Source organism: Chaetodon trifascialis, chromosome 13 (genome assembly GCF_039877785.1).
Source record: "Chaetodon trifascialis isolate fChaTrf1 chromosome 13, fChaTrf1.hap1, whole genome shotgun sequence".
NCBI classification, from domain to species: domain Eukaryota; kingdom Metazoa; phylum Chordata; class Actinopteri; order Chaetodontiformes; family Chaetodontidae; genus Chaetodon; species Chaetodon trifascialis.
In genome coordinates, this window is record NC_092068.1 from 26,784,391 (window position 1) to 26,807,839 (window position 23,449).

The 23,449-nt window shown below is 46.9% G+C and overlaps 2 protein-coding genes across 3 annotated transcripts in view; one reads left to right on the plus strand and one right to left on the minus strand.

Moving 5' to 3' along the window:
- The window catches only part of atrnl1a (attractin-like 1a), a 206,239-nt gene extending 202,119 nt beyond the window's left edge, over window positions 1–4,120 (plus strand). For both annotated transcript variants that reach the window (XM_070977907.1, XM_070977908.1), the window contains one exon: window positions 2,669–4,120. In XM_070977907.1, coding sequence (XP_070834008.1) covers window positions 2,669–2,790 — 122 coding nt within the window. In that variant the 3' untranslated portion in view covers window positions 2,791–4,120. The remainder of the gene's footprint in view (window positions 1–2,668) is intronic.
- A 7,975-nt stretch (window positions 4,121–12,095) lies between these two features.
- The window catches only part of gfra1a (gdnf family receptor alpha 1a), an 81,200-nt gene continuing 69,846 nt past the window's right edge, over window positions 12,096–23,449 (minus strand). The window contains exons 9-10 of the mRNA XM_070978359.1: window positions 16,859–16,906; window positions 12,096–15,366 (exon numbers count right to left, since the gene is read on the minus strand). Coding sequence (XP_070834460.1) covers window positions 15,211–15,366; window positions 16,859–16,906 — 204 coding nt within the window. The 3' untranslated portion in view covers window positions 12,096–15,210. The remainder of the gene's footprint in view (window positions 15,367–16,858; window positions 16,907–23,449) is intronic.

Consider the following 23,449-nt stretch of genomic DNA (forward strand, 5'->3'; position numbering starts at 1 on the left):
AAAGGCTGAGCTCTCCATCGTCTTCGTCATCTGTCCATCATTTCCTCAGCTCTGCTCTTCTCATTTGTCTTTTCTGATTGAGGGGATTTTTGATTTAAGTATTATATCAAAGCTTTTTAATCACGACTGAAATGGCAGCACATTTTTAGCAAAGTTTATTTAAGTACTTTCTTTTTAGACAATTAAAGAAATCTAGTTTTTAGATTCTATGAAATGAAATGAAATCCATCTGTGTGTCACCACACATTAAAAATGGAGGTTTGAGATGAATGAAGACATGACGGTTCAGATTGTTTCCTGTATGAAATCCAACCGTCTAAAACCCCAAAAAACTCTGTTTGCTATCATGGAGGTGAAAGAAAAGCAGCAAATCCTCACATTTAACAATAGTTTTTTGTATTTCTGTCAATTAATCATTTCATTTTTCTCACCAAATGCGCCTTTTTGCAGAGGCAGAGGCAGGATTTCAGAAATACTGAGGCCACCAGTCCAATCAGAGTTAAAGCTGGATTTAGTTTCAGAGCCTTTTAGACAGAGAGCAGCTCTGGAGGCTGAAAGCTGAATCTGCGCAGTCAGTAAACGATTATCTTGTGGGCACCTCGTTAAAAAAACCTGTCAGGGTTTTGCAGATCTCGCCGGCTTAATCTAAAGAACACTGGAAGCAGTCTGTAAAATCTGCTGTTGAGTTTGTGTTGCAGACAAACTGAATGCAGAATAATCTCAAACAGAAATAACACTGAAGCAAAGTGAGTGAAGCAGAAGTGCAGCTGGACAAACTTTCACTCCTCAAACATCTGCAAACAAGCGCCGACGGCAGTTAGGCTAAATCACAAATTACAGCAGCCACAAAAACTGATCTAAGGTCTGTCTGGTATCCTGACAAACACACCTGTGGATCCACTGCCAGGTGAAACAGACAGCAGCCCAGGTGCTGCGAGCCAATCAGCTTCCAGCCCTCGTCCATCTGCACGGCTTGCTGTGTCAGAACTTTGCAAAATATGCATGTGCACAGGTGCATGCACACACCTACAGCGCACACACACACACACACACACACACACACACACACTGAGCGACTGTGTAATCAGCTTTCCCCTTTCCACCCACGAAAAAAAATAAAAAGTCCCAGAATCACTTGAGTGTGAAATGCTGAAAACATCCTGCATCCAAATCATATCAAGAGCGCAGCAGATTCCCTCCACTGTTTGCCTGTTTTGTTTATTTGGCTGCTGCACGCCGGCAGATTGAGCTCTCGCCGTAATGGCCGTGCATCGGTTGTCGGGAGGGAAAGACGGGACGAGCCGCCGCGACTCTAAATCCACATTAACAGCAGCAGCTACTGCCAAAGCACCGCGGCGCTCCGAGGCGTCTGATGCTCTCAGTGAACCCGACTTCAGACGCTGGAGTGGTTTTGAGAGGCGTGACGTTCGGCCGGCGGTGGAAGAGACAGACTGACAGAAGAGAGAGACAAGATGGTGGGAGATACGCTTCAGTGACCTCAGCATTAGACCGCCGTCTCCGGCTGAAACCAGACAACGCTGGCTGAGAGACGCTGATAAAAGGTTTCTGGGTGTTGTGTGGAAGCGTCGGCTGGTCGGATGACGCATCTCCACCTGTCACACGCCGGCCTTCTGCGTATGTTCATCACTGATTCTGTTCCCTCTGTTTTTCACTCGACACTACGTTCAGGCGCCTCGCTTCTTCGGCCTCCTTTCTCCAAATAACTTTTGTTACGTTCAACCTTTGAAAACACAAATATACTTTAAACATTATTTCTTTTTATCTTCATTTTTCAGGCTGAAAATGTTTTTTTTTAGCTTCTTTCCATCCAATCCAACAGGAGAAACAGATTTGATTTTTGATTAAGTGACACTAATTAGATAATAAGATAACAAATAATCTGACAAACGAAGACGATTTAAAACGAAGCAGAAGGGGCCGAACGTAGAGCCTTGAGGAACTCCGCATTTCTGAGAAACATTTCAGACGAGCAAACGTGGTGAGCAGTTTTTAGCAGACAGACTTTTATGTCTCCAGATCTTTTTTTTATTATATTACTGCATACTAAGTGTATTTCTGACTGCAGCAGCTCTTTTCACTGAATATTGTAAAATCTTGAGTACATACAAAACATCTTCACGTACTGATCTTCACTTTCCCAGTGCGGGATCAATTAAGTCTTATCTTAACTTATCTTATAAGCAGATCCACATTTGAACTTTGCAGAGCCCAAATTTTACATCTAAGTAACAACCATGTGATGCAAATGCATGAATATTTAATCGAAACAGAGATTTGAGTTTTACACAAACGTTCAGTTGGTTTTATATTTCTATGCGTATCATGTGTTTTTTGGTTTTTTGCATCTTGCATTTGCTTTGGTAATTTGAAGGTTTTTCTCCTTTAATTAAGTTAATCCTTAATGACTTCATGTAAAATCCTTTCTTATCTGTAGTGTAATTTACATACAGAACAAACAGGAGCCCACAGCTGAACCTCTTCTTTTACACCTGTTTCATACTGATTGTGATTGGTTGGACGTTGTAACTCGGCAGAGGAGCCACGGCTTCAGCTCCACAGGCCGCCTGTGATGAAGAAAACCTGAATGAATCATGTCAGACAGCTCGTGGTCTGTTTCTCTGTTAACTCTCTGCTCTCTGGCTTCCAGGTGTGGCCATAGCCAGCGCTCTGGTCGACACGTCGCAGCAGCGAATGATGGACTTCAAAGACAGAGGCCTCGGTCTGAAGCACCGCAAACACATCGTGCACCACCAAGGGACCTGTGTATGAGCTGGACGCTTTCACTGAGGACGCGACGTCTCCGCTGCGCCCCGAGGGGAGCTTCACCGGAGACGTCGCCGTTGGCTTCAGAGAAAGGGACACATTGTGAACAAAGGCAAAGGGTTTGGAAGCTCTCTGATCTGATCTGCCTCTGTGTCCGCGGCCTCTTCAGCAGGCAGCCAAACTGGGAAAAAATGGTCCTTGTGGCTCCTTTCTTTACTGAATCAGATGGAAAAGTCCTCATCAACATGCTCTGTTTGTGTGTTTGTCCCTCTGTGTTGGCCCTGTCGAACCAGGAAAACAGTGACTGGAAACCTGCCGATTGATGAGAATGTGTTTGTGCAGCGCTGAGCGAGCTGGCAGACGCTTCCTCCTCCATGCCATGTGGCTCTGCAGTCTGCCACGCCGACAGAGAAAAACACTTGTTTTACACCAATAAACCAAACTAAACAGCTGTGACGTGAAGTCCTCCAGACTTAGGAAGCACTCGGCCTGAGGAGCAGTGGAAACCAGCGCGCTGGCTGCTGGTCTGTGAGGAGGACTGCTGCTCAGATCAGCTGGATGTTGACGTGAATGAAATAAATGTAATTGTTGTTTTTTCCTGCACCAACAGCTGAAGTTCTTCTCTTGATATCTGCTCAGGTCTCTGGAACAGAAAGGCTCCGTTATCTGTAGCTTCGGGCCTGTACGTGCACTATAAGTGAAGGCTTTACCTGAACATTGGGACCCTCTGTGGGACGACGTTATGCAACCGATGATCCAAATGTGTTGTTTGTTCTGGGCTGCCATTTGACCTGAAGGTGGCCGTCGTCACGCGTACCGCTGACGGCGTTCACAGCGTCTCCTCATTCGTCGGTTACTGTGAAGATGAACCATCTTTTCTCATGACGTTCATTTTATTTGTGACACACAAACGTTTATGTAGCATCTCCTTATGTCATATTTATTAATTATGCAAATTACAAACAATAATTTAGCAACTTTTACAAACGCGCCCAGGATTTGATTTGATTTTTTACACATGTATCTTGATGATTGCTTTGACGCAGCGACTCTGCAGTGCTCCCTGTGTTTGAACCCTCGCCGTCTTTTTGTTTCCAGTTACGTATTTTCTGCATATCGAAGCAGTTTTGTGATGTCAAACGTTTTTCCCTTTACAGATTGTATTAAACCTTGATGAAATCTTGTAAAGTCACTTTCTAATCGGCTGCACACACAGCGGAGGAGCGTCTTTATGCACATGTACTGTCTGTCATGGAGACTTGTATTAACAAAGGGCAGCTCACACAGATCTGTGCGTTTACATTAAAACGTTTTGATGCCTCGTCGTTTGCGAACTGGCTCTGAGGTGCTGTGTGTTCTTACCTCTGGTGGTCGTATTGATCTGACGCCGCCTGAGCGGACGGAGAGAAAACCACAAAACAACAAACATTTACATTTTCTCAAACGCTCACAGTTCTGCTCCGTCAGCTCTCCATTATAACTGGTAACTTATTAACGTCCCCTCTGGGCACACTGGTGCTGCTGGTCCATCGGCTGCAAAGAGCCAAAATAAATCTGTTTGGCTTCATGATTCGTTCAGTTTCCTCTGCAGAACGCTGACGCTCCCCTGAAACGTCTCCAGCTGTCTGTCCCACGATCGCAGCTGTCCACTGTCTCCCTGTGAAGTTCTTCTGCTTTTCCTGTTTGGACATGTTGGACAGAAACAAATTAAATCCACCTTTAAAACTTCATTTCAGTTCAACTGAAGGCACACACACACACACACACACACACACACACACACACACACACACACACACATCTCTACTTTAATGTGCTTACAAAATAGGACTTACAAATGTACACACACATAAAAATGGTTGCAGTCTTTTCACGTCTGGCGTCGCTGACAAACAGCTGCTGTGTGCTTTCTTTAAAATGGACGGCGGATTACGTCCTCCGTCTCGAGGCGGCGGGGGCTGGACCGCTGAGGTGATCACGACATCATCAAAAAAAGAAGCACTTTTATGCAAATGTGGGACCGTTACCGGAAGAAAACGGCGGCGTGCATCGAGGACGGAGCGGCTGCCGCTCGGCTGTCTGGCTGCGGTTCAGAATCGCTCACAGTCAGCGATGTGACGAAGGAGGAGGAGGAGGAGGAGGGTAAACAATGCTTTCATGTCAGGAGTCATTTGCATTCGTCTTCTGTTACCTTAAAACACCTTCCCCTCCTCTAGCGTCGGTCTCGCTCTCTGTTGCTCATCCTTTCGCTCAGTGTGGAAACAAACTGCATTGATTTAGATTAAAAGTTAACAAAAGGCCCAAATCTGCATCACTGAAGCCGTTTCCACCAATCGTCCGACTCCTCTCTTTGAAAGTCTAGTTTGAACTTGAAAGGCCTCAGAACTGAACACGACGCCGATTCTGCTGCTGTCACCACCATTAGTGACCAGGAGGAGATAAGTGCTCCTCTTTATTCCTCAGCTCACCGTCTCCTCCTCCACATAAAAGACTGCAGTATTTAGCATTAAGTGGGCTGCCGGCGTCTCGGCTCTGCTCGATACCTGCATGTCAGAGGCAGCGGGAAATACTTCACGCTCCCTTTTATCCTCATCTGAGATGGTTTTAAAGCAGTTTGCAGGATGAAAGGTGGATTTGTGTTTTTAGCGTAAAGTCAATGTAAGAAGCTCGATGACTGTAAACACAGAAAGAAGAGAAGAAGAAAGGGAACCCGCCGTGTCAATTAATGACACTGCTGCATGGAAGTCAATGGGAAGCCTGTGGTAAACACTTAACATCTACTTTACTGTCATCAGCCTCAAATGGAGACAAAGAGCTCACACATGCACATACCAACACCGAACACACCAACTCCGGTGATTTATGTTTGTGTGCAAAGTGAACGAGTTATGAGCCGCGGAGCGTTCGGTGTCTTCAATGTCTTCTTCCTCAGTTTAACCTTGGACGCCGTCTTTGTCCAACCTGAAGCTGATCTAAGCATCCAGCATCGAGACGCAGTCTTTTCAGCCAAGATGGCAGCACTGTGACGCTGCACGCTAGTTAGCCAGCGACACAGCAGAGGCTGCAGCCAAGCGCCAGCATGCTAACTCGCCCACAGCGGCGATGCTAACGAGCTGATGATTAGCAGGTGTAACATTTACCATCTTAGTTTAGCATGTTAGCGTGCTACTAGTTGCTAATTAGTGATAAACACAAGATGGATTTCAGATAAATAAAAATGTTTCAACACTGCGAACACAACGAATGGTGGCTTTGATTGGAGCTTGATGGAAAACTGCGTTATTTCTGATGATAGTTTAACACAAATCGAGCTCTGGCCAATCAGGAGGCTTCATCAACTTCATCCTGACGTGCCAACGCGGCGAAGCTGCGACCGAGTGAACTGAAGGTCGACTGAGCTGAGGTAAGAAAGTGAGAGGTGATAAAACATTAAATCATCCTCGAGCCTCAAGTTGTTTAAGCACATTTTGTCAACAAACAGCAGCTAATCAGGCGGTGGATGACAAAAAAGTCAGAAAGGTCAAAGGTCAGCTGAGGCGTCAACAAAGTGATCGCAGTTTGTCCTGATGAATGACGGGACAGACGACCAAAGACCAAAGCAGCGAAAAGTCCACAACAAAGAGGACGTGAAGTAAATGAAATCTGGACTTCCTGTTAAAGCACAGACGAACTGCCCCAAATCTCCAGAGAAACACATTCACTGCCATAAAAAACACAGGAAACAGGAAACACGAACAGACGGTGTCGACCTGCGTTAATGCCAACACCAACAAGACGTCTACTTCTGGAAAATACTCCAATTTTGGAAAAAGGAGAATTTTTCTTTCTGCTGTTGACGCTCAGCTCAGGTTACACAAGGTGGGAAATACTGTGCTGTAGTACTGCGATACTGTGCTGTAGTACTGCGATACTGTGCTGTAGTACTGCGATACTGTCTGCTTACAGTGTCTTTCCGTCTCTCATGTCCCTCTTGTTGAGGACTCGGGGTCAGCTGAGCCGCGTCCTCGTGACTGATGCCTCATTCAGACCTCAATCTTTATGCCAGCTGCGGTGGATAATTTGGGCCGCAGTGTGAGGACGAGTCAGCCACACACACACACACACACACACACACACACACACACACACACACACACACACACACACACACACACACGCCACGTCCAGCCTCTCTGATGCTGTGAAGAATGTCGCCCTGTCAGCGCCGCCCTCTGCTTAATCCCAGCATGCATCTCTCTGTCATGAGTGGCCTTCTGGGCCCTTTTGTTTCCACAGAGCGAAGACGTGGAGGACGCAGCTCCTGACGCACTGATGATGAGAGCAGTAACCACAGAGACAGAGGGTCAGCTGACGGGCCGAGGAGGACACGCTCTCGTCTCGCTCTAACGTCTTCTGTGAGGTAAAACCTCATTTTCCTGAATAAAAATGTAGAAATGACGATGACACGTTTTCTGCGTCTGTGTCGCCTCACGTCTGAACAAAAGCCTGTTGTGACACATCTGACCTTCATCAAACGTCTCAGCTCCTGCTGTTTGGACACGTCACTCATCGTCACACATGCTGCGACTGTGTTGTCCAAAGCGGGGCCCGTGGGCCAAAGTCGGCCTCTCGTGAGGCTCAGTTTGGTCCACCAGATGTTCCTAGTGGAAAATAATCATTTGTAAAATCATAATGAATGCCTGCCTGCCTGATTAAACTCTGACTGTAAAGAAGCTCAGATGGTTACGACAAACTCGTTTAAGAGTCTTCACAACCCGTTTGTCACGCTGACGTGAATCAGCCTCTCAGGACTTCAGTGCGCTTCCCTCACGATGCATTAATAGCCTTTAATTCACGCTGGTGTCAGGAGATCCAACGTGTTTATGAGAAGTTTTACGACCTGCTCTTATAAACTGTCCACTAATGAACACAGCTCTGCTATTGATAAACTATAAAAATATAGAATATCAGGAGGCTTGTTGTGAGTGTGAGCAGACGCAGACGAAGATGAAGACGAAGACGAGGCTGCTTCGCTTTTATTCTGGTTATTATTCAGAGGAATCACCTGTCCGCTCACCTCCAGGTGCTCATTAGAGCTCAAACACAAATCCCTCCAACAGGGCCACAGAAAAGGTGAATGTCCACACAGACACACGTAAAACAACATTTAAAGAAGCAACAACTCAAATTTAATCAGCAAATCAAAGCTGAGCTGGAAATCAGTTGACCAATGAGCAACCGTCCAGTGTGATAAATGCATTTCAACATCAGTCACCTTCCTCTCTCCTCTGAATCAACAGGAACACATTCAGGAAAAACTTGATCAACAAACGGTTTCAAATAATCTTCCTGAAAGAAAACAAGACTTTGAGGAGTTCATCACTTCTTACAGTGGACAGCAGCTCGTTCGTATCGGTCCGTGATGTAATTCACACGAATGACCGACCTCCTGACTTCATTACTGCCGCACAAACAGCAGGAAGTAGCTGCCTGTGCTGCCATCACAGTTCGCTGAGCTCATTTCCACCGACGCCGTTCCACAGTGAGAGAACAGACTTTAACGACTCTTAATGAACTCAGTCTCTGCATGTGCAGCCTGCCTGCGAAGGACAACCTGCATCCACACACCTGACAGAGTCTGACAGGTGTGTTGTGAAGCTGCAGGTTTGAGTAACGCATTTGTTTGACAGTTATATTTCAAAATGAAAGTCAGAGCTGGCTGTTTGACTCTGCTCCTCCTGCACGACAAGATATTAGTGGACATTTTATCTGGACAAAGACAAGAAATGTCTGGATGGTTATTGAATTTTAATTGAGAGTCTTTAATCATATGTGAAATCAAAGCATCCTGATGTTTTCATTAAAAATGCTTTTTTTTATCTAATCCTCCTTCAATCTGTATTTTAACTCATTTATTCTCCAAACGCGTCTCACACCTCGTCCATTACGGGTGTCCTCAGTAAAGACGTGTCCACACCTCTGCACAGTACCATGGAGAACAACACGAAGAATCAGATCATGATCAAAACTAAAATTCATGAGTCAATTATCAATTAGTCTATTTCTTCATTTGAAAAAACAACTAACTGTTTAATCGTGAAATAAAGAAGATTTGTGAAAACTGCTCGTTTGATTTCCTGAAGTGGGTTGTAATAACGGGGCTGCACGGTGGCGCAGCAGGTAGTGCGGGTGCCTCACAGCAAGAAGGTTGCCGGTTCGATCCCCGGGTCAGGCGGGGCCTTTCTGTGTGAAGTTTGCATGTTCTTCCCGTGCATGCGTGGGTTCTCTCCGGGCACTCCGGCTTCCTCCCACAGACCAAAAACATGCTCATTAGGTTAATTGATGACTCTAAATTGTCCGTAGGTGTGAGTGTGAGTGTGAATGTTTGTCTGTCTTTGCATGTGGCCCTGCAATCGGCTGGCGACCGGTTCAGGGTGTACCCCGCCTCTCGCCCATTGTAGCTGGGATAGGCTCCAGCCTCCCGCAACCCCGAAAGGGATAGGCGGTATAGATAATGGATGGATGGATGGATGGTTGTAATAACATAGATGATGCATACGGCCATTTTTCTGCTGAGGACAAACTTTTTTAGTCTACAACCCAAAAAGATGTTTAGTTAAAATGATATAAAACAGGGAAAAGTGAGTTTGAATCTAGCTGTGTGACATTCATCTGTCTGTCACTGTGTGTCCATTAAGACTCTTTCTGTCTCCATCATGGTCAGTAAATGAGGAGGAGTTCCACAGGGATCAATCCTCGGCCCTCTTTTACTAAACTTCTGTACACGTCCGCCTCAGACAAACTGTACAGAAACATGATATTAACATCACAGTGATGACTGTTCTCTCTCTACTATGCAGGAAGTTACTGTTTGTAACCACAACATTCAAACTTGGCCCTCGCACATTCGTGATAATGGAAAAGACCATACTTTAGCAAGCTAACTGAGCTAATCGCAGGCACCTACCCGTCAAACAGAAAACAGGCTAACTTTGCGTTTTTTCTGTGCCGTGTCGACGTGTGAGCTGTCATTGGCTGGAGGCTAAAAAAATGTCCCAACTGCAGCAAAACAAGAAGGAAACACAGGCAGAGGGCAGCGTCTCTGCAGGTGAATACACCACCACACACTTCCATTGGGTCAAAGCGATGACGCTTTAATATGCACTCAGCTTTTAGCGGCGCCTCAGATCTTGTTGCGCGCAGCTTCTTGCAACAAGTGATGTGACATTTGTGGGGGAAGCGTTTGAACTGCAGTCGCTCTCGTTACGGTGCTCTGAAGACGTGCAGTTCGTCTAATGGCTGTGTTGAAAGATAATGCAGAATTATGACCAGAAAGTATTTTCAAATGTCAGACTCATTTTCTGGCATTTTATGACGTGCACGCATCAGAGCAGTTTCCCATCATCCTCTTCTCTCTTACATTAATGTCTTATTCATAATGTCAAAAATGCGTCAGTAGACATCCTCTATGTCAGTGACTATCAACACTACTTTATGTGACGCTCTGAGCCACAAATGAGCCTGTTTAAGACTCGACACTTTGGCTGAAATTAAAAATGCTCTTAATGAATAACTTTGCAGTCATGATGTGCTGTTTTATTAACAGCACAGAGCGTTAGAGGTTTTCTTTGGAGACGCCAAACAGTCTTCTCTGAAAAGACGAGGGTGAAAATAATAAAAGAGAAAGACAGCTGAGGCCTCAGCCCCCCCCCCACCACCACCATCAGTCCGCAGTCGAACCCTCAGTGTCCACACACACCTTCATCTTCACCTTCATCGTTCAGCCTTTGATTCAGCACAAAGAAAAGAGGACAGAAGTCCTGCAATTCACCAGAAACAGCCGACAATAAATAAAAAGGTTATTGACTCTGCAGCAGCTGCATTGAGGTGCATAAATCAAACACCCCCAAACTTCAACCAGCGGCAGCAGTGAAACACCTGAGAGCAGCAATGTGTGTGTTTCATTCACAGTCTGGGACAGCCCGTTTGTTTCTGCTCACCTGTGTGAGCCGGATTCAGTGAAGTCCTCCACAGTCCACTTCAGGTCCAGCTCTGTCCAGGTGTCTCCAACAGGACGCACATTTATGAGCCCAGAGCAGGCTGAAGTCACCTGGGACATCCGCCATGAGCGCGCCAATCAGAACCCAGCACACACCTGTCAGTACGCAACATCAGGGTGCGTTTGATTTGTGTTACAGCGTGCCTGCCGGGTGGAGCTTCACATCAGTGAGCCCTCCATCACACCAACAGCACCTGAAAAATGAGATTCAGTTAACAGGAAACATCAGTTTGACTTGCATCTACTTTTTATTGGTTTCGTGGTTCTTTGGATCAGAATTTCAGGCTGTTTTTACTGTAAGAAGTTAATTTAAATATAATTAGTAAAAAACACAAATTGATTTCAAATTGAACTGCTGAGATGAAACACTAAAGCTGTTTGATGAAACCTTAAAAAGCCAGATGAGGGCCTGGGGGCTCCTGCTGGCTCAGTCTGTCGTGTTTGAACAGTAAACTTCACCTGAACATGAAAGATGACGCTCAGTGTGAATGAATACTGCAGTAGTTGCAGTAGTACTTTTGTGTGAATGGTATTAATCTGTACCCACCCTTCACTCGCACAGTGCTGATGGTGGTCCGCCCGGGTGCAGCTGCCCCCCTCCATCCCAGGCTCCATGCCCTCCCTCCACAGCTGAGATGTGAAATGTGTTGAGCAGGTGCCACTCGGCGGCTCGTCCTTCTCATTCCACGAAGCGATTGTGTTTCACGGTCGCTGTTTGTTTTGCAAGTGCAAATTGGATGAGAATTGATTTCCGCCTCCCTGAGCTGCTCCTCGGCAGACTAAATGAATGAACATCTCAGCATTTTTGGGGAAACACTGAGATATTTTATTGACTTTTCTGGGTTATTTTCAATCCATTCCCACAAAGTGGCATCAGCCTTTTAGCTGTAATGACCCCTTTAAACAATGTAATGACATATTTCCTCGTGTTGTTCTTCACTTATTTAAAAATACTGAGGCGCTCATAACAGACTGAGCACAAACTGACTCATCAGCAGGTGAACAACTCCACTCCACCCCCCCCCCCCCCCCCCCCCCCCCCCCCCCCCAGGTGGCCCTTTCTTATCGCCCTCATCTCCTCGCTCTTCATGTTTCCTCTGGCCTGCGAACCCGAGGTCAGCCACATTAACTCGTCAGGTCTTATCAGGCTCTCAGCATCGCCGCCGTGACCTCAGACTTCCTTTAATCCTTCGTGCCGCCTCTCTGCCGCTGCCCCGCCTCTGATGCTTCCTTCTCATCTCTGCTCGGTGAAATGACGCCACGCACAGACAGTCTGGGTGATTTGACAGTTTTTAATCATAACTTTTGTACAATAGATTTTACATTTTCACAAGCTAAGAAGTTAATGATGCCGGATATCTGAGCGAGTCTGCGTCTCCGAAAAGCCGTTTTTGGTTTTCTTCAAACCACAGATGGGATGAAGATGGACAGCAAACATATTTAACATCTCTATCCTTTTTTGTCCCAAGGTGGGATCCTTACATCAGGAGGAGGTGAGCCTCAGAGGAACTCTTCAAAGAAAGGTGAAGCACTGAACCGCCTCTTTAAACTTTATCTCATATCGCAGGGCCAATGAAGAGACGGCGCGGGGTTCAAACATGAGAGGACCAGACGTTCTGTAAGACCCATCTGAGAAATGGAACCAGTCCCAGTTTTCCTCCATTAGCAACAAATATCATTTCTCTTTAGCTTCCCATCCAACCTGTGGGGATGTCCCACCTCTGGTCAAACACACCTCAGCAAAGCCCCACTGCTTTACCTCCTCTCAGTCATCGTGCGTTCGTCTTTCCTGCTCGACTTCTACTTATTGTCACCACAATTATTTCAGCACAAACACCAAAAAATTGTGGCAACGGCACTGAACAGTCTTAGAAAAGTTGCACAATTAAAATATGAGCGTGGCCGTTCCTTCTCTTCCACTTCAAGCCACCGAAACAGCAAAAAATAGTAAAAGATAGAAAAATAAGTTGAAATCTTAGCCAAAAAAAATCCATACTATACTGAAGCAACATCCTAATGGGGCTATTTCACTACAGAAGGAGAGTCACACTGATATCCTCTGTGTCAGATGCAGTAATATTCCATAATCATGTACATAGTGGGAGAAATATACACTTAAGTCATTATAAAAAACAAGATTCTGCCTTATTCATTGTACTCTATGTTGTATCTGAATGTCAAAATAGCTCACAATGCTCTGGATAGAATATCATCAGACAGTTATTTGTCCACTTTATAGTTTCAGCCAAGTACATACAGTGCATATACCATGTTTATGCAGGGTAAATAACATTAAGGTCTACTATACATTAGTCATGTTTTGAGGAGCTACACAAACCCAAGCAGCATGTCATAAACGCCCCCGTCCCCGTCCGAAGGGTGAAGTAACCTGCTGAACATGCCACAGTCATGGACGGAAACGTCTGGAAAAAACTGAAAGTCTGTGTCTCCTGTGGGGAGGAGCCGTGAGCCACCTGAACACACAGGTGAGAACTGAAGGTGAGCGCGGCGCTGTGGCCTTCTGTTTTCCCAGCAGCCCTCGGGAGCAGACGTAGAAAATGCTCTGACGATTTACATACAGTACATAAGTCACATGTCACGTATGCTGGAGGCTGAACTGACCGTTTGCTACCACCCCCCCCCCCCCCCCAAAAAATAAATCAGTCTTCAATTGAAACTTGAAGCAGCTCAGAGTCCAACGAATCGACACGCTAACGTCGTGACCGAGAGACAGTCTGTGTCCAACGAGCCTGAGCCACGCCGGCTAACGTTAGCACGCCTGGCTAACAGCAGCATCATTAGCACATCGTCGCTAGCAACATTATTTTGTGGGGTTAGAAGAAAAGGCTGAAACATCCACAGTGACAGTCACCAAAAGCCATTTCTCTTTTCTGGTGTTAATCACGTTTTTTCTGCGAAGGGATCTGAATGGATGAAATTTCAGTCTGAGCTCAGGCTGTGCTTCTTTTCTCAAACACAACAACGCTTCAGCTTCATCTCCATGTTGTTCACATCAAGCTGACTGCGCGGGAACAAAATCATTACCATTAGCAGTGTTTAGCAGTGCAGTCATGGGTTAGCAAGATATGCTAATTCGACGTAGCCGTCAAATGCAAACAAAAACTCTTATTCAGAGTTGATGTTCTCACATGAATCCATTAATCAGCTGACGCCTGCCAGTTTTTAGATATCAAAAGCTAAACTTAAGAAGCTTTTTTCTCCTTTTTCCTGAAATCTAACGACTCGTTTGGCGCCTCAGGCATCGGTGGGTGGAGTTTTGCAAACGGTCATTTCGAGCTGTCGCTCCTCCTGCTGACGGTTTCACGAGTCGTAACACTGAACAGGATGAGCTCTGGAGCGATGGAGGTGCGAGTCGCTGCTGATTATACTTCACAACAACAAGACTATTTTTTCCTCAGCTGACATTTTCGCGGACGCGGTGCAGTGAATTACAAAATCGAAACTAAAGAAGAAGAAGAAGAAGAAGTTTGGGTGAAGCTGCAGCAGCTCCTCTGTCGCCGTCCACAGAGAAACAACGATTAGAGTATGTACAATCACTGATGAGGACTCAGCGTCCACGGCGGCCTCTTACTGCCGTCAGACTGCGACTTGGAGCGTCACTGAGTAAAAAAAGCGTGTGTGTGTGTGTGTGTGTGTGTGTGTGTGTGTGTGTGTTTGTCTGAGTGTGTGAGCGTGTGCAGTGAAGGATTGTGGGCCTTCGCCTCGTGTGCGCGTTCAGTCTGAGCTACACTAAAGACGGTTTGGCCGCAGATGTTCCAGCTTCTGTGACGGTTTAATGATCGTGTCCGTCCTGAAAAAAGAAAAAGATTTCCAGCGACGTCTTTCTTTAGAAATCGAATAACAGATCACATCATCATCAACACCGACACAAACCACAGAGGAGACGGAGTGACACCGAAACGGCTGCCCAGGTGAGCACATGTAGCCGTGACTGAACTGACTGTGACTTCAAAGCGAACAATCCCACCGATAGCCTCGACACACACACAGACGGGTGGAAATCAGAAAGTGTGTGACTGTCTGTGGTTTACTGGAATGTAGTCCTCACTAATTTTCTCATTTGTGCCGAAGAGAGCGACACAGAAGCTTTAAATGCTTTTTTTTAACTAACTCAAAGGGAACACACAGCCAAACTGAGTTAACACAGATAGCAGATCACCATTAGCACACAGCTGCAATGCAAAAAACAAAACAATAAAACAACAAAGCTTCCCAAAAATCCATAAAAAACAAAAGGAGTCAAAAGAGAATCCAGAGGGAAATAAAAGTACAACAGGTATTACTGAGAAGAGAGGATATAATTCCTTGTTTTGCTTTTTCTTTTATACAAATGTGTGTTTGTCAGTCCGCTGTTTGTCGCTGTGAGGCTACAAGACGCCCGGCGAGGAGGAGAGCGCCGGCAGGCTGCAGTACCACAGCCACAGCAGCAGGGGCAGCAGAGAGGCCAGGCCCGCGGGCCGCCTGGACGCGGCCGCGTTTCTCAGGATGGCGTTGGATGTACTCGGACCGTCAATCTGAGGGTCCTGAGAGACAGACAGAGGACAGGAGAGGAGGACAGTTCAGGATCAAAATAAAGATCTGATTTTATAAAGAAGGTCAAACTTTAAGCTCAGAGCACAGACAGACACACACACCCAAAACTATTTTCCTCTGCAGGAAGACTGCAGCGTTGTTTCTCTTCGGATCTGCTGAAGCTCACCGGTTCCTCCCAGAACCACAAGAACCATCTCCGTGGCAACCATCAGCTGACTTTTCACCTGGGACGTCGCTTTAGCTTTAGCATCATCAGCACCGAATTAGCATGCTGCCATTCACAGAGCCATCAAATGCATGAAAACACTTTTTGTTTCAAACACGTCAGCTGGACATGCGAAGACGTCAGCTGGACACAGGAAGACGTCAGCTGGACACGCGAAGACGTCAGCTGGACATACGAAGACGTCAGCTGGACAAACGAAGATGTCAGCTGGAGGCTGATTTTCCAACCAAACCAACTTGTTAGCTCTGTTTGTCATCTCGTCTTTGAGTGTCCTGAAAAGCGCTGAATGAAGTATTATTATTATTATTATTATTATTATTATTATTATTATTATTATTATTATTATTATCTCCTCGGTGTGACGGTCAGACAGTCTCTTGAATCAGCGTCAGGCGTCTCTGGATCGTCTGGATTCTAACGCCGTCTTGTCCCCGCTGGGACAAACAGTGAACTTCAGGTCACAGTTCGTCTCATGCGTGCAGGACATGGGACACTTAGAGACATCAGGCTGTTTAATTCAATAATATCCCCTATTAGATATCTTAATATTTATTCATCTTGTACGACACTGAGAAAAATCAAAAGGTTGTTTTTATAACTAAATGCCACAGAGGAAAGGTATAAAGCGTGTGTGTGTGTGTGTGTGTGTGTGTGTGTGTGTGTGTGTATCTCACCATGCATGAGTATGTAGCATGCACAGCTTCAGCAGGTCTCTGGCTTGCTAATAAAGCAGCGAGCTGGCGGCTGGGTCGTGTCCCCCGGACCTGTCCCTGCCTCTATGAAATGCCAGTCCAGTGCATAACAGAGCCTTGTTATTGTACACTGACATTTACAGTGAACTTTAAAAGCCACCGATAAGCAACAGCCTCAAAGGAGCTGCAAAGAGCGCCAGTTTACAGAGGAGGCGGGAAGGACTGAGGAGGCCGCAGACCTCCAGCAGCGAGGTCGCGTCACGGCTTGTGGTTATGTGACGGCCAGCTGCTTGTGGTCATGAATGAAGTCGTTTTCAGAGATGAAATGGTGAAATGGACTCTGTGATGTCACTGAAGACATCGCGTCCGCGCTGTGCTGAGATCAGCTGGCGCGGCTGAAACGTGAGCTTTCTGTCGGAGGCTTGTGTTTCGCTGTAACTCTGCTGGATCTGAATCTGACTGACGGCGGGTTTCAAAAACAGCGTCTCTTATTAAAACAAACACATTTTCATTTTCTTCCTCGTCTCATGATGATCCTGAATTTCACAAAATGGACAAACTTACCACGCAGAAGACGCCGTCCACAGTCGAGTTTGACTTTAACTTCTGAGCCTGAAACAGACAGAAAAGATTCATGTTGGTGTCTTTGTTGTAAATTCAACGTTCACTCATTCACAACTTCACAGCCGGACCAACGGGAACCTTCTCACTGGGTCTGCCATCGTCAGCCTTCAGACGCTGAGCGAGCGCCTGATTTTCCTGACGTGGTCGTGAAGCTGAAACACGACGACCTCGGAGCGTTCACGGCGAGACGCTGTCCAACTTCAAAGCCTCTGATGTCTCTGCTCAGAGGAGGAGAGCTGAGCTCAGAGGGACGGTCAAAGCCAGACTCCGACTTCATCTCACGTTTATCATTCAGTGGCTGTCGCACGCACACACGCACACACGCACACAAACACACACACACACGCACGCACGCACGCACACAAAAACACACACACACACACACACACGCACGCACGCACGCACACACACGCACGCACGCACGCACGCACACAAACACACAAACACATACACACACACACACACACACGCACGCACACACACACACACACACACACACACACACACACACACAGAGTTAGTTAGAGGCTGCTTGGTGACGGCAGCGATGGCTGACGCTTCGACGGCGTCCTGAAGTCTCTGTGGAGCTCGGTGGTCCCCGAGTCTCAGCAGGCGGCTAAAACTTTGTCTTAATGTCCTCTAGACTCTGGCGGGACGCATTCTGGAGGACATGTCCCAGTTCCAGCCTCATAGCTCGTCTGTGTTACAACCCCTGCTTCGGTTTATTGTCAGCAGCGGCCTCTAGTGGCTGAAGTTATTATGACAGCAGCAAAGGAAGAAGTATAAAGAGCAAGAATGTCCTCATTTGGAGGACTTGTTGTGGACGGGTGGGTCAAACAAAGACAGGACTTTCACCCAGGAGACTGCTGCTGGAGTTTCAACCTACAGAACGAACTGAATTTACATCTTTTATGTAACAGTAAGTAACAAAGCAGCTCTGGTGCCTGAACCTAAGAAAACTGGAGCCGTTTCACATCATGACCACAAAGGTCGACTTGGACCGTCCAGTGGTCACAAATCACTGGCAATTGACGAGGACGAGGATGAGGTCGAGGACGAGGACGAGGACGAGGACGAGGACGAGGACGAGGACGAGGACGAGGACGTGTTTTATAGTTAAGAGCTTCTCAGTGAAACGAACGTTTTCAGCTCGCACCTCAGACGCGTCGCGCACCTGAACGAGAAGCTCGATCTGTACCTGTGACCTTATTAGTGACTGCACGTGGAAACATGAACACAATCAAGACGTGAAAAAAAGACAAAGGCACAAACAAACATGACATTTGCTCCGTGATGACGCATCGCCTCTAATCACCATTCTCCCTTTGTGCCTTCTCTCAGGTAGATCTTTAGAGTGATTACCACGTGTTGATTGCAAACCCACGACGAGCTGATTTGCTGATTCGCAGCGCAGGCGTCGTAATCAGAGCCCGAACACAGGACACAGGTTTGTTCTGCGTTTGGAAGATTCAGCGTCTGATTGTGAGTTTTTGTGGGAAGTTTGAGGCTGAAGAGAAGATTTCCTCCTCTGCCTCTAACGACCTGCGTCAGGACGGATGCTGTAAGTGAATGTAACTCCAGCTTTGGCTTCTGGGTGTTTGTGTTTGTGTGTGTGTGTGTGTGTGTGTGTGTGTGTGTGTGTGTGTGTGTGTGTGTGCATGTGCGCTCCGGCTGTAGGTGTGACAGAATAATAAATGGCCCCGTGCACAGTATGTGAATGCAGACCAAGAATAGGGATGTCTGGGATGCAGCGTGGTAACACACACAGTGAGAAACTGCATTCTGTTATTACACCTTCGCTTCAGCACTGAAGGGAAAAAGTTGGGGATGAAGTCTATAAATCACGGTGCGTTCGCAGGCCTCTGCATAAAGACCCAAACAAAAGTACGAGCCAAGAACTGGAGCGTGGTTTCAGAAACGTTTCACAGAGAAGGAGCTGACGTCACTGAGTGTTTTAGGCCTCAGAGAAACACTGACAGATCACCACCGTCATAAACGCTCACAGCTTGATGCTGGAGGTTGAAGTCCTCAGGGCACTTTGAGTTTTTCACATTTGGAAATTTAGATTCCATGAATGTGAATTTTAAAAGCAGATTTAGAAACAGAGCTCCATCTGTGCCCATTTCACTGTTATGACTGCGCTGTGATTTAAAACTAACGAATTCAGCAGTTTGGAGGCTGATTTTTAGACGTCTTCTCTCTAGATAAGAGAGGAAACTCACCTGTGTCACGATCGCTGCAGCGTCACGTCCTCTGTGACCTGTGTGCATGGGCAGACATCGCCGCGGCGTGTGTTTTGGGTGAACTGACCCTTTAAATTAGATCACAGTCACTGCGGAAGCTCTGCTTGTGATTACATGCAAATGAAAACCGTACAAACCTTTGCATAACCCAGACGCATCCCATAATACTACACAGCTCCGGTGCTTACTGCCATTTCAAAAAGATTTGGACGTCAACAAATTCAAATATACATTCCTGCTCTGTGTCCACGTGCTGTGGATTTGCCTAATACCTGCCTGCTCTGAAAAGTCACATTAGCATGTGGAGCATTTCCATATGTGTCCAGGGCACTTCCTGCCTGCTCTGCTCGGCTGTATTCATAAGAGCAGGCTGATGGAGCCTGAGGCCGCCACACTCTGTGCTTGTGTGTGTGCGTGTGTTTGCCTCTGCGCTGACGTGTGTGTGTGTGTGTTTGTGTTGTTTTATCTGTGGCGGTGTTGCTGTGGGCTCGGCTACCTCTGCTGCGTGTTGAAAAAGGTCCTCCGAGTGCTTTAATTTCCTCCAGAGGGCCAAGAGGAAGAGGATGAAGAAAGCTTCCTCTCACACGCCACATGTTCACATCACATGAAGACACAGCCGAGCAGCCGGCAGCGTGGCTGCAGAGCTTTGAGCAGAGCGCTAACGTCGGCATGCTAACACGTGTGTAACGCAGGTGATATGCTTATGGTTAGCATGCTAACGTTCACGTAGCATTACACAGGTAGCAGGATGAATACGTAGGAACCTCGACACACACTTTGAGCCCGTGAGTCGAGTAGATGATGAGATCTTTCACAGGAAGCAGAAACTCTGAGGAGAAGTCAGGGATCACCGTCCTCTCGGTGGTCTTCATATCTGCACCAAAGGTCATGGAAATCCACCAAATGGTGGTCAAGATATTTCACCAGAGGCCAAAAATATCAACCTGCTGGTGGTGTCGGAACAAAAGTCACCAAAGTCAGTGAGACTGAGCCTGCAGAGGCGTCCATGTTTGTAGGACAGTTCAGGCCGAACCGTCGACTGCAGACCGACACTGCATCCCTCTTAAGAGTCAGAGCGACAGGATTTAGTTCAGGTGTGGAAGACTCAATAATAAAGTGCATCTCCTCTACTCTAGTGTGAAGCTCGCCGTCAGGAGCTCTTTCCTCGAGTTGTCTGAACATTTCACAAACGAGTCAAAGTGAGTTGGGTTCACGCCGAAGAGCTTTCAGCTGCTTACACCTTCCTCTTCCTCCCTCCGCTCTTTCATGCCTTCCTTTCAAACGGAGGCGAGTGTAACGCTGTTGTTGGCTGTCATTTGCTGGAAGAGGAGAAGTTCTGAGTCACTGGTTAATGGTTATTATTCTGCGTGTGTGTGTGTGTGTGTGTGTGTGAAAGAGAGATCAATGAGGAGAGCGCAGCGAATCTTCTCACAGGCCGTCCCCTGAGTGTGTCATTACAGCAGAGCCTGCCTGATGCTGCGCACACACGCGCACACACGTGCACACACGCATGCAACCACACTCCAGTATAAACACACACACACACACACACACACACACACACACACTGCAAAGTGGTTTAACACAACTCTCTCATTAACTTGTACTTGACGTGCGATCAGAGCAGAGCCAACAGCACAACCGCACCAGTACACCACCACAGCTCATTATCAGTGTGGACTGTGTGTGTGTGTGTGTGTGTGTGTGTGTGTGTGTGTGTGTGTGTGTGTGTGTGTGTGTGTGTTAAGGGGCAGCACTATAAGCTCTGCTCTTGTTATTGTGAAAACAGTCGTGGACGTGAAGTTAAAGGGACGGTATGTGATCCAGACCTGAGTAAAAGGGGAACCAGGTGACTCCAGGTGCGCTCGCTCCCTGATTGGCTCTCAGCTGTGGGAGGGTGAGTGAAGGTAGTGTTTCTCACACTGTGTTTGTTTTATGCTGTCTGATGGTACAAATAACAAATAAAGTCAGAGACACAAGAGCAAAGCAAAGCCCATAACTCTCCATTTAAAGCTGCATCAGCTGACATCTGTTTACGCCACGGCCTGGCTGAACACTCGATTGTGATTGGCTGCAGGGTGTCCATTATTTCCCGACGACAGATAAGTGGCTGCCGTTAAACCGTCTGCTTGTTGTTCTAAATTAATGCGCTGGCGATTATCAGTCTTAAACGAGTCACCATAGCAACAGGGACGCAGTCAAAGCCTCTGTTTACTGCAGCACGTCAACAAGCTAACAAACAAACAGGCTGATTTAAAGGAGAGACTTCAGCGGCTCGTCTGAACGCCACAGGACGCCGCTGTCAGGCACACAGCAGGAGGAGCACTGCTCCCGTCTTACATCGCAGCCTCAGCTCTTCATCGGCGGTCGGCCGATCGTGTTCAAGCAAACCTGATATTGATCTGACGACAGCTCGTGTTGCTGCTAAACATGTTGTCAAATCATATTTACTGTTTGTCAACCGTACACGGCGTTATTGACTTTGAACCTTGCTAGCATAACCTTAGCGTATTCAAATTTCCCCTGCGGCCGTCGTCGTATCTATGTATTTAACATGTCCACTGCAGAAGAAGCTCATGGGATGTGATGAATGCTCCAGGTCTTAGTCCAACCCTGAGGTGTTCCCAGGGAGTGATGGCGTGACTTTAGATTTTGATGCTCAAAAGTATGAATTAAAGGTCTTAATTTTGTTTGTTTTTCTTTGGCATGTGCCTGTTCCCCACATCGTCCATCCACTCCTGATGACGGACAGCTCGCAGGGCTTATCTCGTACACGTGAAAGGGGTTAAAGTGACAAACCTGATGTGTGTTTTAGCGTCTTTAAACTCGTTGCTTGGTTTTACGGCTCACGACTTTTTGTTTGTAACCGCTCTGATAAACTCAGCACCAAATAAAGTGACATAAAGCTCACGTCCTTGTGAGGAAAGTCCCTCCTCTAACAGGTAAGAGTCAGGCTTTACCTGAAGAGAGGGTGGAGACCAAAACAGAGCAGAAAGAACAGCTTGGATCTGTCACGTAGCCTGAGAGCGGCGTCCAGTCAACGCTAATGACGCTCTGTGTGTGCTGGACGTGGAAATGAGCAACAGTCTGCTGACACATTCTCCATAACAGTTCAATACGTCGGTATCAGAGCTGTTCTGCTGCCCCTGAGTGCCAATTAACGCTGCTATGAAGTGTTCGGGGTCAGAAACTGAAGCAATGAGGATGTTGTTATTTCTGAGTGGAGCCTCATCTGTTTGCAGACTGGGGACGGGGGGACGGGGGGACGGCGGGACAGAGACAGACAGAGTTCAGAAACTCTGCTCTGATCACCACGACAGCGCAGAGCATCATAAACAGAACAGCAGCATCAACATAAAAAGTGACGTTTAGAGTGAAGACTGTTGTTAGCGAGGAGAAATGATGAAGGTGCACTTCAGCTTGAAACTGCTGGGGGATTTGCTTTTAACGTGGGTGAAAAATAACTTCAGTGATTTTACGACGCCTCATCGGGTCGCAGTATTATTATTTGTGAAATGGCTCCGGAGTCAATGCCATCGCTCTGCTGGTAATGACAATATTATCCCCACTTCCTCCCTGACCCAGAAGGAGCCCATCACCGGCGTTCAGTGCTGCTGCCTGTGATCCGTCTGTTTCATCAGCCAGAGAGCTGAGGTTCCTGCAGAGCTCCAGCTGACAAATACAGCTCTGAGTCTGACTGGGCACAGTGTGGCTGGCACAGGCAGGTACACAGATGGATCAATACACACGAGCGTGTCCACAGCCAAGCCGACACACCAGGAAGTCCAGATCAGGACAAACAAACGGCAAAAAAAAGAGAAAACAAGAGGAGGGTGAATCCATCACAGTGACTAACACGTCGATGCCAAAAGAGAAAGATGGCTTCAGTTTTAGAAACGAACCAACACTTTGCTGCAGTCAGATTCTCATTACAAGCTCAAATCCTTACACAGCCCAACCAGCAGAGGGCAGTCACTCCTCTTTTAGCTCTGCTTTGGTCTCCACCAGCACTGGACGAAGCCCCTCTCTCTCTTCAGCTGCTAAAGGTTCCACTTTTTACAGCACCTGATTCATCTTAACATGACCTGCTGTGACGATACGAGCCAGAGGACGAAGAGGCGACAGACGCAGACCAACAAACTGGAAATGAGTGGACGCTGTCGATGTGTGGACAGTGAGACTGATGTGAAAGGACAGAAAGATCAGAGACTGGATCCATCTGGAAAAGTTTTATTCCTCACAGAGAGATGTTCTCATGCCACGGGATTCGATCTGTGCAACTCATGAG